Source organism: Arvicola amphibius, chromosome 8 (genome assembly GCF_903992535.2).
Source record: "Arvicola amphibius chromosome 8, mArvAmp1.2, whole genome shotgun sequence".
NCBI lineage: Eukaryota > Metazoa > Chordata > Mammalia > Rodentia > Cricetidae > Arvicola > Arvicola amphibius.
The window spans coordinates 128,760,564-128,786,324 of record NC_052054.1 but is presented as its reverse complement, the minus strand read 5'-3'; the positions used below and the strand labels follow the sequence as shown (position 1 = coordinate 128,786,324).

Sequence of the window (25,761 nt, the reverse complement as noted above, 5' to 3'; positions counted from 1 at the left end):
CACTTCCCATTGTCTGTCTCTCTCATTAGTTCTTATATTTAGAAGGTCATATCTGGTCTCCGTGTTTTAGTCATGGTCATTTGCATGCAGAATAAGGGGCTTGCCCCTCCCAACGCCTTCCTCTGCTCTCCTGGGTAAGAGCACATCACTTCACTAAATCCCTCAGTGTTATTCGGCTTCACACTCCTTGACTCCTCCCCCAACACTGCATTTTTTTTCCTGATAGCGAATGCTATCAGAAGATATCAACCTACTGTTAAAGAACATCTTGAGCACATGTTCAATTGTCTACCTCAAAATTGAAGCAGTAGATCCCTCACCCAACAGAAAACTGACTCAGTCGCCCTTCTGCGGCTGGGCAAAAGCTCTTTGCAGAAAGGGGAAACAAAGGCCTTCGTGCCTGCCCATGTTTTTTCTTCTGCCTTCCTTTCATGCAATTAACTACAGAAATTGCCCTTTGACCAAAGACCAGGGCCCTGACAGGAAGGATTATTCTGGTGTGTGGTACCTAAACCTTTGTCTTTCTGTAACTTGAAGTCTCTACCCCAAAGGTCAAGACTGTTACTGAGCAAACCCCAGACAGATCTTTTCCTGACCACTGCTTGTTCATTTTGCTCCACCTAAGCTTGCTGTCTGCTCGGAAAATTTCGTTCACGAGCGTCAGCCGTTCTGTGCCAGTGCAATCCAAAACCACCCTCTCTGTTAGCTTTGCCTGCCTCCTCCCTCAGGCTATCCACAGAGAGCCAAACCCTGAGCACCAGCATGCTGTCCTGGGGACCTGGTAACAGCCACAGGCAGAAGCAAAGGCTGCTGTGGCATTGTCAGCTGCCTGTGTCAAGGGACAAAAAGACAGGACTCAGGGCTGTCTGGGCAAACAAGAGAGAATCCAATTCATCCCTCCTGGGAGCAGAAGATACCAGGAGGCTGCTGCCTCGGCAGACAGAGAGGCCAATTGCTTGAGTCATCAGCCAGAGGGTTCAATGTTATGGTTTTAGAAACACACACACAAGGCTGAGTATTTTTCCATTTCTAAAGTTTGAACTGTATGTATTTTTTAAAGCACTTACCAACATGCCATCCTACAAACATCAGTCTTCAAGCAGGCGTGCACATGTGTACACACACACACACAGACACACACACCATTGTAGAGGCCCAACCAGAGGTAACTAAAATCAAAAGCTAGTTCTTTGAAAGAACAAGTACTTACCAAATAGGTATCTTGAAAATATTTTTAGGAAGTTCAAAAGCCACTAGGAAGCCATGAAAGTATGTTTCTTAGGCCAGCAGCCTCACATGTAAGTCTACATAGACTCAAAACAAAGTGACCTCATTCATATCAAAATGAGCACTATTGAGGAACGGTGGTTTTCTGGGTGGAGTTCCTTGGTGAAATGTCCCAGAATGTCTTAAATTACATGCCACACTTCCCTGTTTTCTTAGAGCCAACAGTTAAGAAAAGTGATTTTTCATTCTTGATAATTCAAAATAGTAATTGCTCACTTCTTCCTGAGCACTGGAGTCCAAGTAATGTCCTCTTTGGATGTGACTCACACTTAGGGATGTGAGCACTTGGATGCAGTACTGGCAGCGGCCAGGAGAGGGCGCAAGACCCCCATCATGAACTCCCTGATGTTGGTGCTGTGAGCAGAGCTCATGTGCGCCCTTAAACCCTGAGCCACCTCTTCAGTCCACATTGGGGTTCTTGTCGAGCTTTTAGACTTTAAGTCATCAGTTTACCCCTTTCTCAAAACCATGACAACAACTGCTTTGTTGTCTCTTGTTGATGTTATCACAGTAAGTTAACAAGCATCTTAAATGCCTTTGCACTGTGTCGTGGGAAACTTGAAACTATTTTCTCCCGTTATTTTTCTTTTTAAACTTTTTTACTTGTTTATATTTTATGTATGAGAAGTTCTATATATGTACCCACAGGACAGAAGAGGGCATCAGATGCTATTATAGATGGTTGTGAGCAACCATGTAGGTGCTGGGAACTGAACTCAGGACCTCTGGAAGAGCAGCTCTGAACTGCTGAGTCATCTCTCAGCCCCTTCTCCTGGTACACTTGCCATCACTTCTTGTTATGAGGAGCGTTTCTCCTACAACCTCCCTCTTCTGACTTTTTGTTTTTATTTTTCCTATGTATCAAATTTGCTATAGAAAATCTTTGCTGTCTGTGCTAAAAATTAGGTCCTGGTGTTCAAGATTTCAGCCCTAAGCCAGTGCAGATTCAAGATCAACATTTCTCATTTGCTTCGTTCGGCCAAGGTCACATCAGAGTAAGGCCTGCCTGAAAGTTGACCCCACCCTGACCGAGCATCAGACAGCACCCATAGATCTCCAGGCTTCTGCTCTCCCCAGTCTGCTACATTCTGGATGTGGGTATTTGACCTCTGGTCAAGCATCCTAGCTAAACAAGGTGCTCCTGTGTTTACTTACCTGCAGAGGGGTCCGTGCTCCAAGTCTTAGAACATGTGTCTGTCCCTCTCACAGTAGGAGACTATATTTTAAAACAAATAGCAGACTCCTGGGCTAATAAATTAACAATATGCTAAACAGAGGAAAGAAACCAGATCTCAATAATCTGGTCCCTCCCCGCTGAACAATTAGTGTTTCCCTGTACCCGGCAAACAACCAACACCTCCAGGAACCCAACACAGCCTTCCGTCTCTGAGGACGCCTGAGCTCTGACTGCACACACTGTCCCTCCTTCCCTGCCCACTCTTCCCCTGGGCTCCTCACTCCATCTTCTTGTCTTTATTGGCCCCAACTCCAAGCCACCTTAGCTCTTGGTCTGAGTGGGCAAGCTCTTCAATGGCAGAGGCCTCATACTTCATCTCTGAACTGCAGCAGCTAGCCCTAGAGGGGTCCGAGTGCTTGTGTGCCAATGCTTGATTTGTTGATATTTTCCCATTGATTGCACCAGGGCATAGATAAGTGTAGTATGAACCGTGTTGGTAGGCAGGCAGGGCTGTTTTTCCCATTCTCCCATCAGAGATTACAAAAAGATCATAAAATCTAGGCTATAAATGTTGCTAACTTCTCTAACTTGTGTCTGTCACCAACAAAATGACCCAGGCCATTCAGTCTATGCCCAGGAAGTTCTTAACAAGTGCCTACTTAGTACCAAGCTTGAGGACCCATTTTGGAAATATAGAGGTTAGTATACCATACCCTTTGACCTGGTAGACCTTGGGGTTCCAGAGTAGGAGGTGATGAGGTCATGCTGCCCCAGCTGGCATAGAACTTCTGAGCCTGGCACTTCACAATCTCTGTCCCAATTAATAGTGACAGGAAAGCACATGAAGTGGCTACCTTCTTTCCTGCTTACAGTGAAGAAACATAGCCTTGCAGGGCTCAAGCAAGTGGCCTTAGACCGGGCCCTCTGAAAGAGCTGGGGAGGGATTTGAACCCTACTTTTCAGTCTGCATTCTTTACTCTTAGGGTGTCTGCCTTCCCTCCCCAATGCTACGTGTTATGACTGTGGCATGATGGGAACCTGGTATATGAGTCCACGGTGCCCAGATCCAGCCTAGGCTGGAAGACGCAGGGAGGCTCCCTGGAAGAGGTGTTTTTCCTATACTGACCCTAGAGCAGTCTTCTAGGCAAGGATGGGGGTGTGTGGGTATAATGGTCCCAACAGAGGGTGTCACACTGAACGACCTAAAGAGGGGGTGGGCGGGCGCTCTGGGAAGCACAATCATCAACATTGCTGACCCCCATTTCCTTCACTATGAAGGCTGTAAGGGCAGGAGCAAAAGAAGGCTGCCCTTGTGACTTTTTGCTATAAACCCTCTTCCTGGCAAAAGGTGCCCGATGATGTTACTTAACTCTATTTCCTGGCCAGGCCACTTCCACCACCTCCTCAGGAGAGAGACCTAGGGCAGGAAGCAGGAAAGGCTGAGATTAGGGGCCTCTGCGCCCCCACCCTCCCTGCTATTGTAGTGTCTCTTCAGACTATGTTCCCTCTGTCCAGATGTCCTTAGTGTAATTCTGAGAGTGTGCTTTGCTCTGGGAAAGTCCAGGTAACAAGCTGGATCAAGGCCTCATCAACTTGGTCTTACACAGACTTTCAATCTCTTTTCTTTTCTTTGAGAGAGAAACCAAATTTGGAGATGTGGCTTCAGTGGGGGTTGCCTGAAGTCAGAACAGAGCTAGTCTCTGTGGTACAAGAGCATGCCACATGCTGGCTCAGGAGAGACCCTTGGGTTGATTACTCATGACATTGTGACAGATTTACTGCCTAGCCACCACAGAAATGTCCCCATTCTCTGAGGCTCCAGTGAGCATTAATATTTTTCTATATTGCAACAACCCTCCTAATGACAGAAACAGACCCACCTCTGGGAGCATGGTGCAATAATGGGACTAACCCCGTTAGCCAGGGCCCAGCTACCAGCTGACCCGTCCGTCCGCCACAAGCTTGACCAAGGACTCCCTCTGCCCGGCAACTTCAGCTCACCCAAGAAGGGGAAAACAGCAACACACAGATTGTTCTTCTCTCACCAAGGTTAAAGGGCAGTTGGGACAACAGTTATTTTTGGCTGTTTGTTTTTAAATATTCGATGTTGCAATCGTAACTCTCTCCATGCAAGCGATCTTCACTATGGCTGTCTTTCTTAACAATGTGTTTTATCTTCTGACTGAGAAAATCACTTGAGATTTTGTCATACACGATCCCCCTTGCTCTGCCTCTCAACCCTGGCACTTTCTTGAAAGCTGGAGATCCCAGAGGAACAGCACCTCGCCCCATGTAACTCTGTGTAATTCTCCCATCTAATTACAGCGCAGGCTGTCTCAAGAAATTCAGAAGGACAGGGAGCAGATAAAGGTGTGGAAGCAGTAAGGCAGGGAAGGAAGATAACACATCAAGACCTTAGACTTCTCTACAGAGGGATTTGTGTTTTCCTGTGGCCATGAGTCCCATGGGGGGGGGGGGGACTGCTCTTTTTGTTTGTTTTAGAAGTAAGGAACTGGACCTTGATCGGAGACCCTCAAGAGATAACTTAATTCCATCTTTCTATTCCTGCCTAGATAAATCACTCGCAGCCCTTGTCTTTTAGAGGAGAAAAAGAACTTCATAATCGCCCTTCATTATGAGACCTTTTGGCTCATAACCCACCCCAGTTGATTGCAGAATAGATGGCTGCATTCAATTTACATAATCAAAATTTTTTCCTAGAAGGAAAAATTCATGAAAAAAAAAAGTTAGCTGGGTCAAAATTAAATTTTAAGAAACTAAGAAAAAAAGAGAAAGAAATAGATCCAGGTTTGACTTAGGTTTGAGGATGGATCCCATGTTAAAAGAAAAAGCACACGATTCCTTAATGCCCTGTCTTCGTGGCTTTGTACTGAAGCGTCTTGGCACTTGTCTGACTCTTTCAGCTCTGTATGTTAGAGGCCCAGACATACGGCCGTGGGGGAAGATGATCAGTAAGACAATAGCAAACACTGATGGAGTTCCCAGAGACACCAGATATTGTCCACATTGACCTCCCAGAGCAAGCTCTGCACCCAGACTGATATTAGTCCCACTGACCAGAAAGAAATACTGAGGCCTTGAGAGAGCACAACCTGTACCACAGGGGGCTGATTGGAAGCCAGGTGGCCCTACGCTGCTTACGCTGCTTCTGTGTGCCTATGTCAATGTGCTGAAGGCATCACCTGCTGTCCAGCACCCGGGAACGCTGGCCTGACTCCTTAGACACTGTCCTACTGTCCTCTTTTCGTAGCCTTGCTTAGCCTCTTCCTGCTGCTTGGTCACTTGTGGATGCCGCAAGGCCCTCGAAGAAAAAGAAGTCTTTCTAGGTCTTAAAGGACAAGCTGGAAACCAGATTCAGTCAATAGTCTCCATCTGCCTCCTACTCCCCTGAACTCCTACACACACAAATACACACACACACACATGCATACCACATAGACACACACACCACACATATACACACCTTACCCATACCACACACACACACCACACACACACATGCATACCACATAGACACACACACCACACATATACACACCTTATCCATACCACACACACACACCACACACACACACATGCATACCATATAGACACACACAACACACATATACACACCTTACCCATACCACACACACACACCACACACACACATGCATACCACATAGACACACACACCACACATATACACACCTTACCCATACCACACACACACACCACACACACACACATGCATACCATATAGACACACACAACACACATATACACACCTTACCCATACCACACACACACACCATACCCATACCACACACACATACACACACCATGCACCATACGCACCACACACCTGTACACAATATACACACACCATACACATATGCCACACAGGCACACACACCACACATATACACACCATACCCATACTACATACACATACATACACCATACACACACCCCATATAGGCATACATTTGCTTTCTCTCTCACACATACACATACCATACCCATACCATACCCATACCACATACACATACATACACCATACACACACCTCACACAGGCACACACATGCTCTCTCTCTCTCTCTCTCTCTCTCTCTATATATATATATATATATATATATATGCCCTTTCTCTCTCACACACACACACACTATGCACATACACACACACCACACATACATACTCACATGCACACATACAACACACACACAGCACACATAGACCATATACACCACACACCATAAACCCACCCCCCACGCACAAGCACACATGCTCACCACCCTCTTTGGGTCTCCACCATCACCACCACCTTTTCTTTCCTTCTGGAATCTGAAGATGTGAAGGCCAGTAATGGAGTGTCAGCGGAAGTAATTGATTCCTCACACACAGAGAACGCTCCTGACTTTAGTGTCAATGGAGCTGAACCAGGTTCTGGGCGGGTGAGAGAGACGTGTAAACAGTTCATGGCTGAGCTGTCAGGGCCAAGCCAGACACAGTGGAGAGTGAGTGGGAGGGGAACCCTGGAACACAAAATTGTTTTATTGGGAAAGAAAGCAGTAAATAATATTTCAACCCAGGGATTGGCGTTCAGGAGGGATGAAGAAGTATAGGGGGGCAAAGCGTGGCCGAGGTTTGAACGCAAGAGGTTTTCTTTGTCTCAAGGTGGGAGGTTTCCTTCCTGCCCCACCCCCATTCTCCCATTATCATCATTAAAATAATTACCGTAACAATTACAGTTGATGAGCCCTCTGGTTTACGAGCACCTTTCATCTGAAAGTTCAAAGTGATTTATCTGTGCCTCAGCCTCTGAGAATTGAAGGAGGGTGAGAAAGTATTATTATTATCGTTGCTATTATTACTATTACTATCATTATTATTATTATTTGGGGGGGGTCTCCTCAGGAAACTGAGATCCTGTCAGATAGAAGGCCCTGCCCAACCTCAGAACAGCAGCTGGGTTAAATGCTGGGGAACGGATTTCTCTTCTGGGGGCTCCACTAAGGCACCCTCCTAGCAGGCCCCTTATCCACACGTGGCTCCTCCAAGTCATCCCTCACAGTAACGCCTTCCCTTTGCCATGGGATTCCCACTGGTCACTCCAATATGGTGCCCAGACAGCCAGCAGATCCATACACAAAACAAACGGCCTGTTTATAGCTTCGGGATAAATACAAGTCCATTAAGTCCAACCCATACTGTTTCTTTCTATCCATCTCGGAGACTTCCGGCAACCTGCTTCTCTTGTAGATAGAAGCTGTGTACTTTCTAGACACATTTCTTCATGGTTCAGTAAGACCGTCTAACAGCACCCACAGTCTGGAGGGTGCTACTCCCATGTCGAACAAACCCTGGATTTCAACCCAGAGGAGCCTTTCTGTGGTGCAGCAAGGCCAGGGCTGTGTCATGCATTCCTGACCAGACTGCTTCAGGACACATATCAGGGCGCAGTGTCCAAGTGGCTCTTTAGAGAGGAGGAAGTAGTTCCAGGTGACTGACCACCAAGGACTACATTCAGAATCTCCACCCTGGCGTGGCAACAGCCCCTTCCTCCTGGACATTAGTGTGTGACTGTCATTTCCACACCTCTGTCACCGGAAGCGCCAAGAGAACAGGATCCCAAACCAAGCTGTCACACCTGCCACCTGCTCCCATAGGCCAGAATGCCCCTGTCCTGGAATTCTTCAGAGCACATTTTTCAGACAAGTTTTGTTATACCGAGCCTAGGGGGATTTTTAAAGAGACTGGAAACCCATCCCCGAAAATGCAAATGAACTCTGACACAGTGATTGGTTCCCTGGTGCCTAGCTCCCTTGTTCCCAGCAGGCTTCCATTTTTCGGACAGATGGGAGGTTATGATTTCTCTCTTACAATTGGCTCCTCCGGGAGGCAGAGTTAGTGAACTCCTTACCCAGAGGGAGCCCTTCTCTCAGCCAAGTGAAGGGATGCTGCCAGCACACCAGGGCCCCAGGATGACGTGCTCTCATTTCCCCTCAATGACTACCAGTTGCCTTACGCCCCTAGTCGGTCCCAAGAGGTGATGAGGCACGAGCCCTGTGCCCATTTATGAGGTGAGGCATACCAAGGCAGAACAACACAATAGACCCGGTCTAGCATGAGACAACTCCACAAGTCTCGGCTCTGTCGGGTACCACTCTCAACATCAGGTCATGAGTTGTAGCTGCTGCCTCTGAGAAGAAAGCAGTGAATGTAAACCGTGGGGGCTCTTCTTACCTTCTTAGTACTCTGGCATCATTACAAAATGCTAGCAAGGGATTCTTGAAGTTGTTGGGGCAGCTGGCCCAATCCCTGCGTTCAGGGGCGTGGCTGCCCCAGGGAAGTAGGATACCCTTAAATAGGATCGGGGCGCCAGAAGGAACCCCGTTTGCTCTCCCCGTGTACCTTCTGCTCCGCTGGACCCTTGGTTCTGTAAGTTCCCTTATTTCCCCTTGTATTAAAACTGATTTATTATAAAAGGACTATCGTGGTTATTCCCTAACCCCTACAACCGCCGGTACTGCCGGTACTTGCCGGTACATTTGCCGGTACATGAAGTTGGCCCCAGAGGACAGAGATTCTATAGTCACAGAACAGACTAAAGGAAGTCTGATAATCGTGCCCCAAAGAGTCAGCCTCCATCCTTCATTCACCAGTTGCCTAAAAGCCATCCCTTACATAAGTGTCCCATTCCAGCAGCCTCCTGAGTGCAGAAGTCCAACAGATCAGTGGCTTTGTGGCCTCAGGAATGCACCTTGCTGGGAAGCCAGAGCAGAGGGGAAATACTGTGCACCTACGGGGTCAGGACAGAAGTGTTGGAGGCTTTGTTGTGCGCCCTTCACTTTCTGAAAGTTATCCACAGCAAGACTTTATCAGAGCTGCGTCTGGGGCAGCCTGCTTCCTCACGTTGAGAGCATTCTTGGCAGCCTGCAACCTGAGGAACAATGAGATTCTGCAGCCTCTACATCATCCCAGGGCCTCTGCGGAAAAACAAGCAGCAATTATAAATAGATGGTATTTGCAGTTTCCACTCTCTTGCCTTCAAGGTTTTTTAGAATAATTTCTCCAGTTTGTTTTGGGTTATTCTCTGTGCATACTTCCTTTGCTGGGTGGTCAGATTTCCTCTTTTCTAACAAGCATGGTGACCCTGGCTGGGAGAGGACTGCAAACGAAAAACTGCAAACATCATAGATTTGTGCTTTGAAGAAATGAAGGAAGAGAATGCAACCGCAAACAGCTGCTGTGGAAACAGCACTGGGTCCTGATGCAAACACGCAAACAATCTTAGAGTGTTGGAAACGCAGACGTTTTAGAGGTACATGAATAATAATGATGGTACTAGCAGCGGTGGCCACTCCTACTCAGTGAGGATGGACTATATGTCAGCTGGGATACTGGGCTACTCGTGTGCCTCAGCTCAGTTAACTAAGGGCAGAATGGGTGCCCCACTGCTCAAAACACAGCAAAGGAGACTGGAGGTATGAACCAGTGGCAGTGGGGTGTCCTAGCATACAGGCCCTAGGTTCAACCCAACACCATTTAGAGATAGATACATAGATAGATAGATAGATAGATAGATAGATAGATAGATAGATAGATAGATAGGTAGGTAGGTAGGTAGGTAGATAGATAGATAGATAGATAGATAGATAGATAGATAGATAGATAGATAGATGATAGATAGATAGATAGATTAAAGAATCTATCTATTGGAAATGTAGTCCAGTTGACAGAATGTTTGCCCAGAATACACAAATCCCTGGGTTCATTTCCCAGTGCTACGTAAAGTAGACATGGTACACACCTCTATACCCGCCCTCCACTGCCCCAATCCCCATTCCCCTCACCCCCCCCACACACACACACACACTTAGGAGGTAAAAGAGAGTCTGCAGGAGTTCAAGGCCATTCTCAATAACAAAGAGCATTCAACCTAAGCTACCTGCAATCCTGTTTAAAAACAAACAAAACCCAGCAAAAGGAAGATGAGTATCTTTGAGCCCATCCCTGGCAGCCTGGACCCAGATCCCAGGCTCAGAACTTCAAGACTGAAATAAATCTCCAAAACTCAAGTACATGGATTTGTGCAAGAGGTAGATTTGTGGAAATCCACCCCCAAGGTTGGCAGCGCTGGACTGTAGCTATGCTGTAGCTAGGGTTGTTCATGGCATCTTTTCTATCTCCAGGATGCTCTCTCTCTCTCTCTCTCTCTCTCTCTCTGTCTCTCTCTCTCTCTCTCTCTCTCTCTGTGTGTGTGTGTGTGTGTGTGTGTGTGTGTGTGTGCACAAATGCAGCTCATCTCTCACCCACCCCTTACCACCGTGTCTTGTTAACATGGTGGCTGTAATAAAAATAACCTCTCTTAGGCATGGGGGTCTTTGCTGGACCCGGGTGTACTTTTCCAGTTCCTTTCCAGAGGTGGGGCTGTTGTTATGTAGATGAACAATTGAGACTGGGTGAAGGTAGGTAGCTTATCTTCAGCTTCGCTAGTGGCTAATGCCACAGACAAACTGGCTCTGTTCACAAAGTCCACTTCTTGTGCCTTTTCCCCAGAGTACATCACGGCTTCTTAGACATGGATCTGTGTAATAGTTATTTCAGCTTGGTCTTCACAGATCCCGTCCCTAGAAAATATTTAAATATTATACCTGCATGGGAAGACACAAAGCTTCAGAGTGTGATTGTAGGGGCTCCCCAGCCCATTGAAATTCTCGCATGGACCATATTGGAGATCTGTGGACTTAGAATATGTGGATGGCACTTGAAGCTCTTCTAAATACACTGGGTCCTATTTTCTCACTCAATGGGCCATATGTTCTCATTCGAGTGTACACACGCTTATAAAAATACTGCACTTACAGAAATTAATATGTTATTCCATCTGAACACTTAGGAGCTGCATTTCCACTGGGCAAATCTTAAAGCCATGCATTTCAAATCTGCTCACTGTTCTCACTGGTGATCTGTCTGTTAATTTTGGCACATCCTGTAGGCTTTGTTTAATCAGGGTGGCTAAGTAAAAAGAGCAAGGTTCTGTGAAGTTGCTTTCTACTTCTGCCCACTTTATAGACACCTAAGCATAGAAGGCTTCTTCCACCTGGTCCCTCTCATGCCTTTGTGCTGCAGTGATCTGATGTGTCCAGTCAATGAAGCAAAGGAAAGGAGGTGAGGTCTGTGTGCCAAGGGTTCAAATCTCACCTCTGACCCTTCCTCATTGTGAGTTTGGGTTGTCATCCTGAGTCTCCATTTTTGCTTCTGTAGATGAGTGGTAACCATGACCAGTCTGTATTAAGTTAGGATTAAATGAAATAATATTTAAACTGGTGGGTCTGGTCCCATAGTAACTACTCAGCAAAATATGGTGACATTCCATTGATGTGCTTACTAAATGAGGAACAATGGAAGGCAGAAATTCAAGGAAATGAAATGTACTTCTTTATAAAGAGCTAGTCCGACAGCAAGGCAATTTCTCCAGGCTGGACCTAAGAAGCAGGTGGCCTGGCTCTGGGCCTGTGTTGGCCAGAGACCTCGGCACTGTGCGGACCCACACGGCAGCTCCATGTGTCTCGGGCGGCTTCTTTGTTGGGAGTTTTTAGGCGCTGCAAATGGCTGTGATGGCATTTCCTCCGATTTTCCCTGCAGGTTTTAATGTAAGGATTAATAAGACGGTGTTTGTAGCTGTCTTTGAGCTTTCTGGAAGAAAGGCACTCCGGGAGGTGGCAAATTCTCTGGCCTGGATAATCCACTCATGAAATATGGAACTTTGAAAGTGTGAGAAAAATCTCCAATCACTTTGACAGCATTTTAATTATAGTTGATTTGTTTGCCGCTAATAGTGAAAATGCTGTCAGCAGGATTTGAGATGTTTCTTCTCCACAAAATGTTATATTTCGTGTCTTTGTGGCACGAAGCAGCATTTAGGTTTTCACATAGCACCAGAATAGCTCAGGAGATGCGCTGGGGTACAAAGTCAGAAGATACACCAGGGGCAGACCCACCACGCCAGGAGAAAGCATATTCTGATACTGCACCAACTGCAAATCCCTTCTTCATTTAGTCCCTCAATATGCGGGATCCCTGTTTGTGTCGCGGACCCAAAAATATCCAACTGTAGCCTCCCCCTGCTTCTTCCCTTGTGCAAGAGACAGAGTTAAAGAAATAGACAGGATGCAGGTGAACCTTTCCATAAGAAGATGAGCAGACTAAGGGTCTGCCACCTGAAAGAGAAGGGCAGGACAGGCCTGAAAGAAGGGAACAGGCCACAGGCAGAGCTAATGAATATGGCAGACACCAGAAAGAAAGGGGCAAGGGCCCAAAGATTGGGAACATGCTCCATCTGTGTCATAAACATCAGCAGCATGAAGGGAGGTAGGGCCTGCCTGACAAAGAATCCAATTTCTCTGGGTGCAGGCATCCCTGTGTTTAGATCCAAATCCCGAAGTTTGGTGTGACACCCTTATAGGACCTAAGAATTCTGCCTTTGGTATACTCCCTTCCCCCACAGACATGTGTGTACCCAGAAAGGCAGACAAGACCCAGGCTAGACCTTAAACTGCTCTGAACAAGGGCCTTAGCCAGGGAGATCTTCCACACGCTCAGCAGTAGTCAGCCGTTCCCGGTGACAACCTGGGAGAATGAGAGATGGATGCCAGAGAACCTGTTTCCACGTTTGCCAGGGATGGGAGGGAGAGATGAAGCTGCTGCCCCACTTCACTCTCTCCCCTTCACTCAGAAAATTAATTCAATTGTCTAGATTTCCATGCCATCCCCCACCCATGTGGTGGATTTGAGGAGAAACAATGAAGACTTCGAGGCTAAAGGAGAAAGTAGAGGAGGCATTCTCTAGACAAGCCCCACCCGCGCAGATATCAGCAGCTGTACAGAACAAGAAAGTACCCGAGGACCATAGAGAAAGATCAAGAGTGAGGTAGAGGTGGCTACCTTGGCTCAGGGGGGAAGAAATAAATAACCAAAATAATAAGAGGTAGTGTTAAAGCTTCGGAAGGAATTTTTTCATTTGAGAGAGATTATGGATAATGAAAGATTATGGATAATGAAAGAAATACAAACACTGTAGTTAATATGTCTGTTAGCTGCTCGTGTTGGCTTCTGGGAGGCAGTCATGGGCTAGGTGAGAGGGTAGCTTTCAAGTCGGCCCGTTTCACTGTCCTTGGGGTGAAGCTCAAGTCTGTACCCCAGATTTCTTGCTCAAACAAACACTGGAGCTTCAAGGCTGCGCACAAAGCTTGTATTTATTCCAAAGCCACAAACTTCCTGAGCCTCCTCAGAGCCCTTCACGGATGAACCTGACAACATGGAAATTTCTGAGATTTGCTGCAGCTGCAGCAAATCCCCAATAATAAAAAATTCCCCCAAATGAGTCTGTCACATGGGAGGTAAATGAGACATTCTCGATGAAGTCAGCGTGCCACTTGAAGTGTGCCCTTTACAGCACAAGACCAGCCAGAAGGTCACACGGTTAAGTGGACTTGTCCACAGGGTGCAGCCAGGACCCTGGAGGGAGAAGGAACTTGCCTGCCGACTTGTAACTCCTGACTCTCTCATGTGTACTTGATAGAAAAATCCAGTTTCTAAGAAGTTCAAGTTCAAGGTTATTTGCTTCACAAAGAGACTCACGGAGGAGGTGGGAGGGTAGATGGAGGGGTTCCCTTTAACTCACAAGCACAGAGAGAGAGAGAGAGAATTAGTTACTGGCTTAGAGGAACCTTTGTTCAAATTGTATGGCCTTCACTGTAGGTAGGTATTGTTTGTGTGTGTGTGTGTGTGTGTGTGTGTGTGTGTGTGTGTGTAAACATGGAGTTGTTGCTGGCCAAGTCTCTCTCTCTCTTTCACACACACACACACACACACACACACACACACACACACACACACACAAAGCCTGGGGGCGGCCTGGTCACTAAGTAAATTGAGGCAAGCTCTGAGCAAGGGCAGTTGTTGGTAGCCCTGCCTCCTGGCTGATTCTGTCAATCCTCTAAATGACCCCACCCACTTCTAAGGACTAGCCAGTATGGTGGCAGAGCCTCTCTGACCTTTGTAGAAAAATCACCAACACAAAACCAGATTTTTGTTTTTGTTTTTTTATTCTATTTTTAAATATTAATTACTGAGTACGTTATTTGAAATTCTATTCCTGGGTTTTTGGACATGCCGTGTCTCACGAGGCCCTCATTCTTCACACTCCAGCTCGGAGAGAAGGGTAATAAGGTGATAGTGGGAAAGAATCCACACCTGTGTCTGATAACTTTGTTTTCCACTTGTTGGGTCTTTGAGACAGACTACTATGTGGCCCACATTGACCTTGAACTCCGATCCTCTTGCTTCAGCCCCCAAGTGCCGAGATTTTTGGCAAGTTCCATTATGCTCATCCCTGCTAAATCCTAAGGGCTTGTTTTTCTCAACGTTTCTGCTTTGAAAACTTGAGGAATGTAGCTTTATTTTTATGAGTCTTGTCTTATTAAAGAAATGTGAACTTGTAATAATTCAGATAACAGAAGGAAACAAAGAAGGCACAATCAGCCTGTCAATGACGTGTCTCTGCCAGTATTTTAGATGTAGTTTTTCAAATGCTTTCTGAATTTTTATGCAAGAAAATAATGTGTACATTTTAAAATGGACTTTAAAAATCTGTTCTTTTTGCATTAATAGTATATAGTGCAATCTTTGTATAAAAAATAGCCCAGTTCTGCCGTACTATTTTCTGTAGCAACTGAATATCTCACCTTATAAATATAGCAGAATTAATTTATTCTCCTTGTCTGGTTGGATTTTTCAACATAATCTTATCTATAAAGGAAGCATCTTCTCATTTATAATATACTTTTAAAAATTTACAACAATGCATATACATCCGTATGTGACCCTTTGATTGTTTTCTTGGTGGAAGAATGTCCTAAGGATTCTGGTTTAAAGGCTACAAATATAGTAACTTTCATCATATTTGCCCCAAAAGTGCCTTCCAGATGTTTAAAGCTATTTACATCTCCATCTTCACTGTGCCAATATCCCCAAGAACTCTTTCTCTTCAGACAGGCGTTGTCTATGTGCAGGCCTCAACCTCTGCTCCCGGGAAATCAGTGTGAGAATTCAACAAACTGGTTAGCTTTCTTAACCAGAGTGCTCGACCACATAGCCGTTCTTCATGCAGATTAGGTTCGGTCAGGCAAAGCTCACAACTGAAGGTGATGGCTCCTAATAGCTCTCTTTCACGGTCGCATCCTTCATCTGAAAAGTATCTGCTCAGTGCGTGTGCCAGAGCAAGGGTTCCGTGTGAAGCCAGAGGGCAATCTTGGGCTCCACTGTATCCAGACGTACCTGGTTTAAGAGGCTCCTGGTCAGGTCCTCAAGCTTGGACCACAAGCACTTTTCCCTCCAAGCCGTCTCCTCAGCCCTATTCCCCCTATTTTTTTGAGACTCGGAAAGATTCAAAACTTAATTTTTCTCAGTTCTTCTGCTTTGAAAAAGAAGATTTTGGTGGATGTAGCTTTATTTTACAAATAAATGGCTTATTAAAGAACTGTAATTTGGGCTAAGAAATGGGATGCAACCCCCCCATTCCCTTCCAAGTCTGACCCCCAGGTCTGGAATCTGGCACCCAGAGAGGGAGTTCGTGAAGAGTGAGTAAGGGCTGCTTGTCTTGTGTTCACACTGCTTGGTGCGCCACGGCTCAGCTGACACCTCTGCTAGGCAGCTTAACTCGGAGAGGAACAGCAAGGAGGGGTTTTCCAGAAGGGGTTGGGAATTTCCCCTAAGAACAAACAAGTGTCTTTCGCTTTTGTTTTGGAATTGAGGAAGCTTACTTTCAAAATCAGTACTATCTCCCACATTGAAAAATCCCAGATTTGAGTAGCTCCTCCACTCCACCCCGCCCTGGGGCCTTTGGAATCTGGCTATCCAGCTATCTCACCAGAGCTCTGGTGGAAGCCCCTATCTCCCCAGCTCCACCTCTCTGGAGGAACCCAACACCAGCCATTGTGGTTGCAGGAGTCCATCCCTCCAGGGCCTCAGGAGAAACTGGCCCTGGTAACAGACTCCTTCTTCCTCCTTTACAGCCCTATTTATTCAGAAATGGCTGAGCAATACGGCCCCTGGAAGCTGAGGTTCCAACCCCTTGTGCAGGCCACCAGCTCCCACAGACCTGTGTGACAGGAGCTGTAGGCCACACCCCAGGAGGGCTACATTGTCATTCCCTTTCCTTACCCACAGGGAGGAAATTTCTTACATGTTGTTTTTACAGGCTGATGCAAAACAAATCGGGGAGAGGAAAGAGGGGGAGTTTTGAAGAAGAGTCCCACTTGGGCTGTGGGAGTTCAGTAGTAACTGGAAACATACAAGTGCGGAGAAGCTGGGAGATCTTTGCTGGGCATGCACCCCAGCTGGAAAAATGTGCCTGTCAAGATGTGCACCAGTCAGCCGGGCGGTGGTGGCACATGCCTTTAATCCCAGCACTCGGGAGGCAGAGACAGACGGATCTCTGTGAGTTCGAGGCCAGCCTGGTCTACAAGAGCTAGTACCAGGACAGGCTCCAAAGCCACAGAAAAACCCTGTCTCGAAAAAACAAAAACAAACAAACAAACAAACAAACAAAAAAAGGTGTGCACCAGTCTATGAACCTGACCAGGAAAGCCTGCGAGGCACCTATGTCCATGCCAGACCCATTTGACTCAGTCTGAAAGAAACACAGGCCACTGCTTGGGGGAGACCAGCCAGCCATTGTGGGTGCCCAGCCACAGTCTCTAGCGAGTCGCCAGGCTTTGGGGGAAGTTTTACTGCCTTATCTGAGTTAGCTCCAATAGTGTTGACGGGACCTTTGTAGGATATCTCAGGGAAGGAGGTAGCCTGAAGATGGGGATACTGCCAAATAAGAACAGGAGGCAATGGCCCAGGAAAACACGAAATCAGGGCAGGGGGCAGGAGAGAAAGCACCGCTGAAGCATCCCCAGCGTGCCAGTCCTGACTTGAAGTTTCCATCCCATCTTCTCGCGCGCACGCTGGAGCAGCATTCGTCGATTCTCATGTTCAAGGCAATGACAGAGTTGAGGAGAGACAAAGATTTAGAGAGGTCACGATGGAAATAAAAGTATGTGCTGCTGCCACCCAAGGACAAACAATGCTTGCTCTGAGATCCTGAGAGAATGAGGCAATGCTCTTCCGTGAACAAGAGACAAGGCCTCCCACCCGCACACTCACTCGGTGTAGCTTGAAAGCAACTTCCCGCGTCTGTGTTTGCCTGTGTACCAAAGCAAGCAACGTGCCCTTTGTGGATCACTGCAACACCGGAGTGTCTGAAAGAATGGGGATAATGGTCCTTCCCAGATCTTCAAATGATCTTTTTGTTCATCTGTGTCCTTTTTGCTGTCCCCACCTAGGTATGACTTCATTGAGATTCGGGATGGGGACAGTGAGTCAGCTGACCTCCTAGGCAAACATTGTGGGAACATTGCCCCACCCACCATCATCTCCTCTGGCTCCATGTTATATATCAAGTTCACGTCAGACTACGCCCGGCAGGGGGCAGGTTTCTCCCTCCGCTACGAGATCTTCAAAACAGGTCAGTGGGGTCGGGAGTAGAGGTCAGAGATGGGCATCATCGGGAAGGTGGGACATAGCCGGGAGACCTGGTCTGCGGACTGACGCCATCACATGGGAGGGCTTCAGACATCTGGCTTCACTGTGGTGGCAGGTGAAGAGATGTCTAAGGTGAACCTAGGAAGGTCTGAGGAGAACCTACTTCCAACTTGAGGGGAGAGATGAGGCACCAATCCAGAGGGTACTGGAGGGAGGAGGGGTAAATACAAGAACATCTCTTGAAAGAATTGGATTTTTGTGTTTTTAAAATCAGGCTGTTCTTCACGGCTGAACTTGGTTGAACTTTATTCCAACTCCTTCATGGTTTAATACTGTCTTTATTTGGAGTTACATGGTACTGGAGGACATAATCTTTTCACTGTTTAGGGTTTCTAAGGATCTCACCATGACCCCTAGAATGGGGTCAGTCATTGCTTTTAAATTAAATTATGATTCCAAGACATTCTCCTTGGCCATCCATTTTTCCACCCCATACACTGAACTCCTATTTTTCCATATGCCAGGGAGTCAGATGGTCTGAAGAACTAATGAAAGATACTGGAAATGAAAGATACAGGGCAGAAAACATAACACTGCTTGGGGTTGACTGCTAGACCCCATCAGTCTCAAGGCCTTTATGGGCAGTCCTAATTTCTGCAGGTCACTAGGACCGCTCTCACCTGAAGGTGCCACATTAGGCCCACTTCCCCTCTCCCAGTGGCACGTCCTTCTGTCTTGTGTCGGTTCCCACCGTGTCTGAGGAAGGAATGTCCTCCTTTCCTGCCCACTCCTTACCTCAGAAGCTCTACCCCCATCTTTGCGTGTTTTTTTTCTTTAGGAGTCCAAGTTTTATAACTCCTACGTGGAGTCTGATTACAGGTGATGTTGTCACCCTGTCATTGAGAAACCCAAGTCTGGCACCTGTTAAGTTCAGGGCAAAGGGAGTCATTCATCTGTATTTTTTTTTCTTTTTTCGTTAAATAGTTATTGGAAGGAAGTGGTGGCTGTTGAATGTACTTTTTATATCCACTCTGTCTAAATATTTGATGGGCTTGTCTGCCTTTGGAGGAAGAATCAAATGAAGGGGTGTGGTAAGCAGACCTGTATTGTGCCAGGGTGGGGGCCCTAAGCGATGGTCTATGATGGCCCATCCGCTGTGCATTTTCATGTTTCTGGCCACAGTGAGGACTCAGGAACTGATCTGTGTGTCCTGGCCTGGGGCTGGTGTGAGCCCCCTGCATAGCTGGATCCACAGCTCTTTGAGTCTCAGTGCAAGATGCAGACCAATGCACCAACTCCAGTGAGCATTCTCTGCCGAGTGTTCTAGAAAGAAGAAATGAGGCAGCTTTCCTTGTCCTTGGCTTGTGGGAAAGGCAGGCAGACAAATCCTCATCACACAGGTGCACCATCAGTATTATTGGAGATATTGAAAAGAAGATTGTACTATGACCAAATGTTATGTGAAGACACATGTCACTTGTTACTGTTCTGGAAATGTAACCTAACAAAATACAGCCCCAAGTGCTGAACCCATTACTCAGTTCCACTGCCTCCACCTCAGAAGGAAATCAGCTCCTGCAAGACCATCCAGGGAGATGGCCAAGGGAGTCAGAGCAAGAGTGACCAAGGCCCTTAAACTCATCTCTGGCCTCATGGCTCTTACCACAGTGTTTCCCAAAGCATGATGCCACACTCTCCAGAAAGTGACAGAAATGGAGAATGTTCACTCCATCCATCATACAAATGTAAAAGGAGAGCGTTAAGAGATAAAACACATGAGGGTATCATGATTCAGCCTGCTGTTATGGTGGCATGCAGAAGGAGAATTTTAAATAAGGCAGCAAATCTGTGAAGAGCCTTAAACAATTGTGCCCATCAAGAAAAGTAGGTGGCTTGACCATGGAGTAGTGGGGCAGCCCGTTTTCAGGATTAGGATCACCACCGGAAGAGATGCTCTAGTGAGTGACAGCCCTGCCAAAAACCACATGGCTGAGAGTCATAAAAGGAGAGAGTCCAGGATCCTCCTCAGGGCCATCTGGTCCATCAGGAAGGCTGGCTATTGGTATGAAGGTCAGTCCAGTAAAAATAAAAATAAAAATAAAACACAGGAATGCACAAGGGAGCAAAGAGTCAGAAGTGAGATGCTTAGGACGGTAGACGTTCTTCCAGGTAGGCGCCTTGTCTCGTGTCCCAGTTTCCAGAGCTGCAGCCCTGGGAGAAAATACACAGTTTACATCATCCACAGAACATGAAAGAAACTGGTGGACATGCTGAAGAAATCCAAATAAACACAGCCATGTTTGCCAGTCAGATTCTTAAAAAGAAAGAGGGAAACTGTAAACACAGATACGCAACAGCCACACAGAAGGCCCTGGAAGCTTGGCTTTCCCCAGGATCTGCCACAGAGTTACACTGTGGGGCACACTCTCAAAGAGTTACACTGAGGGCTGGAGAGATGGCTCAGCGGTTAAGAGCATTGCCTGCTCTTCCAAAGGTCCTGAGTTCAATTCCCAGCAACCACATGGTGGCTCACAACCATCCGTAATGAGGTCTGGTGCCCTCCTCTGGCCTTCAGTTGTACACACAGACAGAATATTGTATAATAATAAATAAATAAATATTTTTTTTAAAAAAGAGTTACACTGAGGGGCACACTCTCGAAGAGTTACACCGAGGGGCACACTCACGCAGAGTTACACCAAGGAGCACACTCCCACAGAGTTACACTGAGGGGCACACTCCCACAGTTACACCGAGGGGCACACTCCCGCAGTTACACCGAGGGGCACACACTCACGCAGAGTTACACTGAGGGGCACACTCTTGAAGAGTTACACTGAGGAGCACACTCTTGAAGAGTTACACCGAGGGGCACACTCACACAGAGTTACACTGAGGGGCACACTCCCGCAGTTACACCGAGGGGCACACTCACACAGAGTTAAACTGAGGGGCACACTCCCACAGAGTTACACTGAGGGGCACACTCACACAGAGTTACACTGAGGGGCACACTCACACAGGGCTGGGGCAAATGGAGCTCACAGCTGGAGTGGAAGGTCATGGCTGCCCTAAAGGAAGGACAAAATATTGTTGACATCACCAGACTGTCTCACCTGGAAAAGGCAGAAAAAGATTGCAAACCTAAGCAACCCAGAGTCACCAAATCCAGAGCAGATTAGGGGAAGGAAAACTTTAAAATGTGAAAAGGGACAAGGGAAGCAGAATCAGCAGGAAATGTTTGTTTTTCTTCTTTTTTTTCTGATGTTCTTTTAGCAGAAAATTCAAGGTCCACATTCCCCCCCCCCCCCGTGTCAATTACTCAGTGGCATTTCTGATAGTAAAAACTGTAGTAGGGCTTGTTCACAGGTAGAGGAAACTCTGAGCCCCTAAATAAAGGCCTGATTCCCTCGCCTGTGGTCAAGTCAAACTTGACTTCAGATAAGGCCATTGTATTTCGTATCTTCGCGTGTGTAGGGTCCTCTTCAACTTGCAGGTTGTAGACTAGACCGCACAGAGACATGGAGTTGACATCCTGCGTGCCAAAGTCTGAGCACCTGGGGTGGGCATCCTGTGTGCCCAAGTCCTAGAGAATGGAATTGCTTTCTACAACCCTGTCCCCCCATTTCAGTTTTGTGTTGTTTTGCTGTTTTATGAGACAGAGTCATCCTGTAGCCCAAGTTGTCCTAGAATTCAATATGTAACTCAGGCTTGTCTGGAACTCCTGGTAGTCCTCCTGCCTCAGTCTCCTAGGGTTACAGTGGTTGATGACAGGTATAAACCACTTCCAAACCTCTAACTTGTATGAGTAATCTCAATAGTGAATTGACAGGAATATTTGTCAGCTGGTATTTTAAATTTTTTTTCTCCTTTTAACTTGATGCAGAAATGGGTTGTGGATTAGTCGAATTGTAGACGACGCAAATTCTGTGTCTGTTTCCAGCGCCCCTTTATTCAGTCGTCATTCTGGTGCTGGGACCATGGCAGTAGAGGAGACAAAATCATCATTTTAATAAGTACCAGATTTTTCTGCTTGCAAAGGATAAAACAATAATGTTTTCTCACCTCCCTCGAAATAAGCCAGAGAATGTACTCGTTTTTAACCATTTATCAGACATACATGTTTTGTTTCTTTGTTTGCTTGTTTGGCTGTAAGTACTTGAAGCTGAAAAATTCCTTTCGGTTACACAGAAGACCTGGGGATCCTGAAACTGAATGGTTTAGGATCTCACGTTCTCTGGGGCCCATCTTGGGCTCTAAATGTCCATTGTTGAAACACATGTCCCCCATGGATGAGAAGGATCAAAGATGCTCCCATAATTCCCCACTCCCGGGGTGGTGCGGAGTCCCTTCTAGACTGACAATAGTGTCCACTCTAGGAAGGGACTCTCAAGAGGCCTCGGCTGACTCCCAAGTCCGTTGTGAATAGAGAATTAATTTCCAGCCAGCGCCCTAAGAACCCCGTGAAGAAGCCTGCTTAGCATCTTTAAACTCTAACCTTTTCAAAATTCTTCTTGGCCCCCTGAAGACAGCGGGCCAGCTGGCCTGGCTTTCCCAAATTGCATCACCCCAGGCCACTGAGGAAGCCCTCAGGAGTTGGAGGCCTGATGGTAAACACAGCTGAGGGGGGAGGGGAGGCCACCCCAGCTCATCTCGACCAACCCTGTTGCCCACTGGCAGCTCCGCCCTGCCCTGCTGCAGCTGCATCAGGGAGTGAAGTGCAACGCCTCTGAGATGTGGTACCCAGACCTCCAAATAAGGCAGGGAAATTTGCTCTTGCTTCTGGTCCCCAAGGGGCAGCACTGCCAGCAGAGAGAAGATATCCGGTGGATAGGTGGAGATTCTGGAATTTTCTTTGCTGCCCGAGCTACAGAAAGTTACAAGCCTATCCCAAATGCACGCATACTCTTTTGCATAGTACCTTTTCCAAGTCACATTTGCAGCTATCAACTGGGAGACTTGGAGAGGGCCCTGCTATGAGAGCCGCAGATAAAACTATCGCTGCAGGCTCAGATCGGCATATTGACATCCCATAGTTATATATCAGTGTGATCCCCAGAGGACACTTCTTGCCAGTAAACACCTGGTTTATTGAGGATTTCTGTGTTGGTGGTGGTGTTTTTCTTCATGCTTAAGAGTGTCTATTATCCCCTTCATAAATCCTGCTTCCTTTTCTTATTTTAGAATCCAAATGCGGTGAGGGAAATCTATTGTAATTACCAGCATTTACGTCCCTGTCATTGACTTGTAGTTTTCTCTGTATATGCGGGGTCTCTATGCTTCCAGGCTTCTTTCCTGGCTCTGCCCAGAGGAGCAGTGGCTGGGTTAAAGCACCAGGGCTCTTCTGAGAGGACGCTACCTAGGGCGTCAGGAGACTGGGGCTGTAATCCTCTTAGTGCTTCTGCTGCTGTCCCAGCTTGCAGCAGGCTGTGAATGTGTGTCATGGTTCATCAGGACACATCCCCAGAAAGCAAACCCAAGAGCCAAGGAGAGAAACACAAGGCCATCCCCACCACAAAGGCCCCAGAAGCCTTCCAAATGTCAATACACTGCTGCATTTTTCCAAACTTGCCGTCCAAGCGGCCTTTAACATCCTCAACGCCCCACTGTGATCCACCGGCTAAAAACCTCAATTGTTAATTGTCCCGCCACTACAGAGCAGCCCGTTTTAATACAGTCAGGACATGAATGAGGCTTGGGCTCCCCTTTGCCCCTCCCCTGAGGCACCTTGGATCTCTGAGGGAAAAGGGGCACTTAGCTGGCTGGGGTACAATAGAGGCTAGTGTTGAGGTCAGCAATAAATAAGGGATAACATTGTTTTCCCTGATGGCAACCAGCAAGCCTTCCTTAAGGATTGAAATAACTTACATTTCTGGAGTGAGCAGCTGAGTAATTGAAAGAAGACTCTGTTCTTTCTCTCTCTTTCACTTTCTCTCTCCCTCTATCTCTTAGCCTCCAGTCCCTCAATGGCTGGTCTCATTCTGATATACAAAGCAATCAGACTCAGCTCCCTAATTTCTCTTTAAAAGGGAGGCGAGCTTCAGGGTTTGAAACATAGATGGGACGGGTGTGTTGCTCCAAGGGCCACTTGAGCAGAAACAAAAACCTTGTGAGTAGAGGAATATGGACCTAAACATTTAAATAACCCAGAGGCAGAGGAGGCAGCAGAGAGAAGCTGTTCTCTAACGCTTTCCCTCCCCATTCCCTCTCCACTCCCTCCCTAATTCTCTTTCTGGTACATAGGCTCTGAAGATTGTTCCAAGAACTTCACAAGCCCCAATGGGACCATTGAATCTCCTGGCTTTCCAGAGAAGTATCCACACAATCTGGACTGCACCTTCACCATCCTGGCCAAACCCAGGATGGAGATCATCCTGCAGTTCCTGACCTTTGACCTGGAGCATGACCCTCTACAAGTGGGAGAAGGAGACTGCAAATATGACTGGCTGGACATTTGGGACGGCATTCCGCACGGTGAGTGAGTGCTTCTGCTCAGCTCACTTTCTCCTTTTTAAAAAGTTCAGGATCCTAGTCCAGGGAACGGTAGTACCCAAAGTGGGCGGGTCTTCCCACTTCAGTTAACTGACCGAGGTAATCACCCACAGATAAACACAGAAGGCTGTCTCCCAGGTGATTCCAGATTTCATCAACTTGATGATTGACATTAACCCTCAGAGGTGACAGAACTCTAGGTGTCGTCCCATTCCAACCAAGTTATTGGGATAAAAGTGAATCACTAGTCAAATGCTGGGACCACATAAAAGGACTTAAAGCCAGGCTGACTACTTGGATGTCTCTGTTGTGCAATCCTGGTGAGTTATTCAGCCTCTCAGTATCTTGGCTTTGAAATGATCTGTCATCACTAGTATCATGAGTTCCATTGTTCCGTCACTATTAATATAGTCATAGATGTTGGAAAGGCAGCCAATCACAGCCAAGAAGAGTCGATATAGATTGGGTGAAGACCACACAGAGCTTAGGTGTGTAATCAGTATTGTTCATCTTTGTGGTTGTTCTAAGTGTTTTCTAATATAAAGGATACTTGGTAGCTCTGCAGGAGCAATTTCATCTTGGGAAAAGCATAAGACTTGGGCAGGCAAGTAGGGTCTGGGTGCCAGCTCTGCTATTTCCTAGCAGTGTGAACCGGAACCCTGAACTGGGACTCCTGACACCCTGAAACTCATTTTTTTCCTCTGTAGAGCAGAAACTGTAATGATGCAACCTGGTTCATAACTCGGGGATGGGAGAATGGAGCCAGCTCAGGGAAAGCAGTTTTTAATGTTCAGGGAAAATATCAGATGTTATTCTCGAAGCACTCCTTTGGTTTTTATGTCAATGTATTGGCAGTGAGGTTTGCAATTGTGAGAAGATAGAAAGCATTGAAAACCAGTTTTAGATTTTCACTTCCTCTGTCCACTTTTTCTCCTCCGTATCTAGTTGGCCCTCTGATTGGCAAGTACTGCGGGACCAAAACCCCCTCCAAACTCCGCTCGTCCACAGGGGTCCTCTCCCTGACCTTTCACACGGACATGGCAGTGGCTAAGGATGGCTTCTCCGCGCGCTACTACTTGGTCCACCAAGAGCCTCCTGAGAGTGAGTTGGCCATTTGGGATTCCCTGTCCTGTCTTCTCACTAGGGACATGAGAGGGTCCAGGTGAAGGGCTGACCTCTGTAAAAACAGTAGACAGAGAGTCT

General features: G+C 46.9%; 1 protein-coding gene across 6 annotated transcripts in view; it reads left to right on the top strand.

The window, feature by feature from the left end:
• Nrp2 (neuropilin 2) overlaps positions 1–25,761 on the top strand; it is a 117,565-nt gene that overhangs the window by 17,483 nt on the left and 74,321 nt on the right. For all 6 annotated transcript variants that reach the window (XR_005286532.1, XM_038339355.1, XM_038339353.1 and 3 more), the window contains exons 3-5: positions 17,868–18,049; positions 24,310–24,540; positions 25,504–25,659. Coding sequence is in view for 5 of the 6 variants with exons in the window: in XM_038339355.1 (XP_038195283.1) it covers positions 17,868–18,049; positions 24,310–24,540; positions 25,504–25,659 (569 nt within the window). In the remaining variant the exon portion in view is untranslated. The remainder of the gene's footprint in view (positions 1–17,867; positions 18,050–24,309; positions 24,541–25,503; positions 25,660–25,761) is intronic.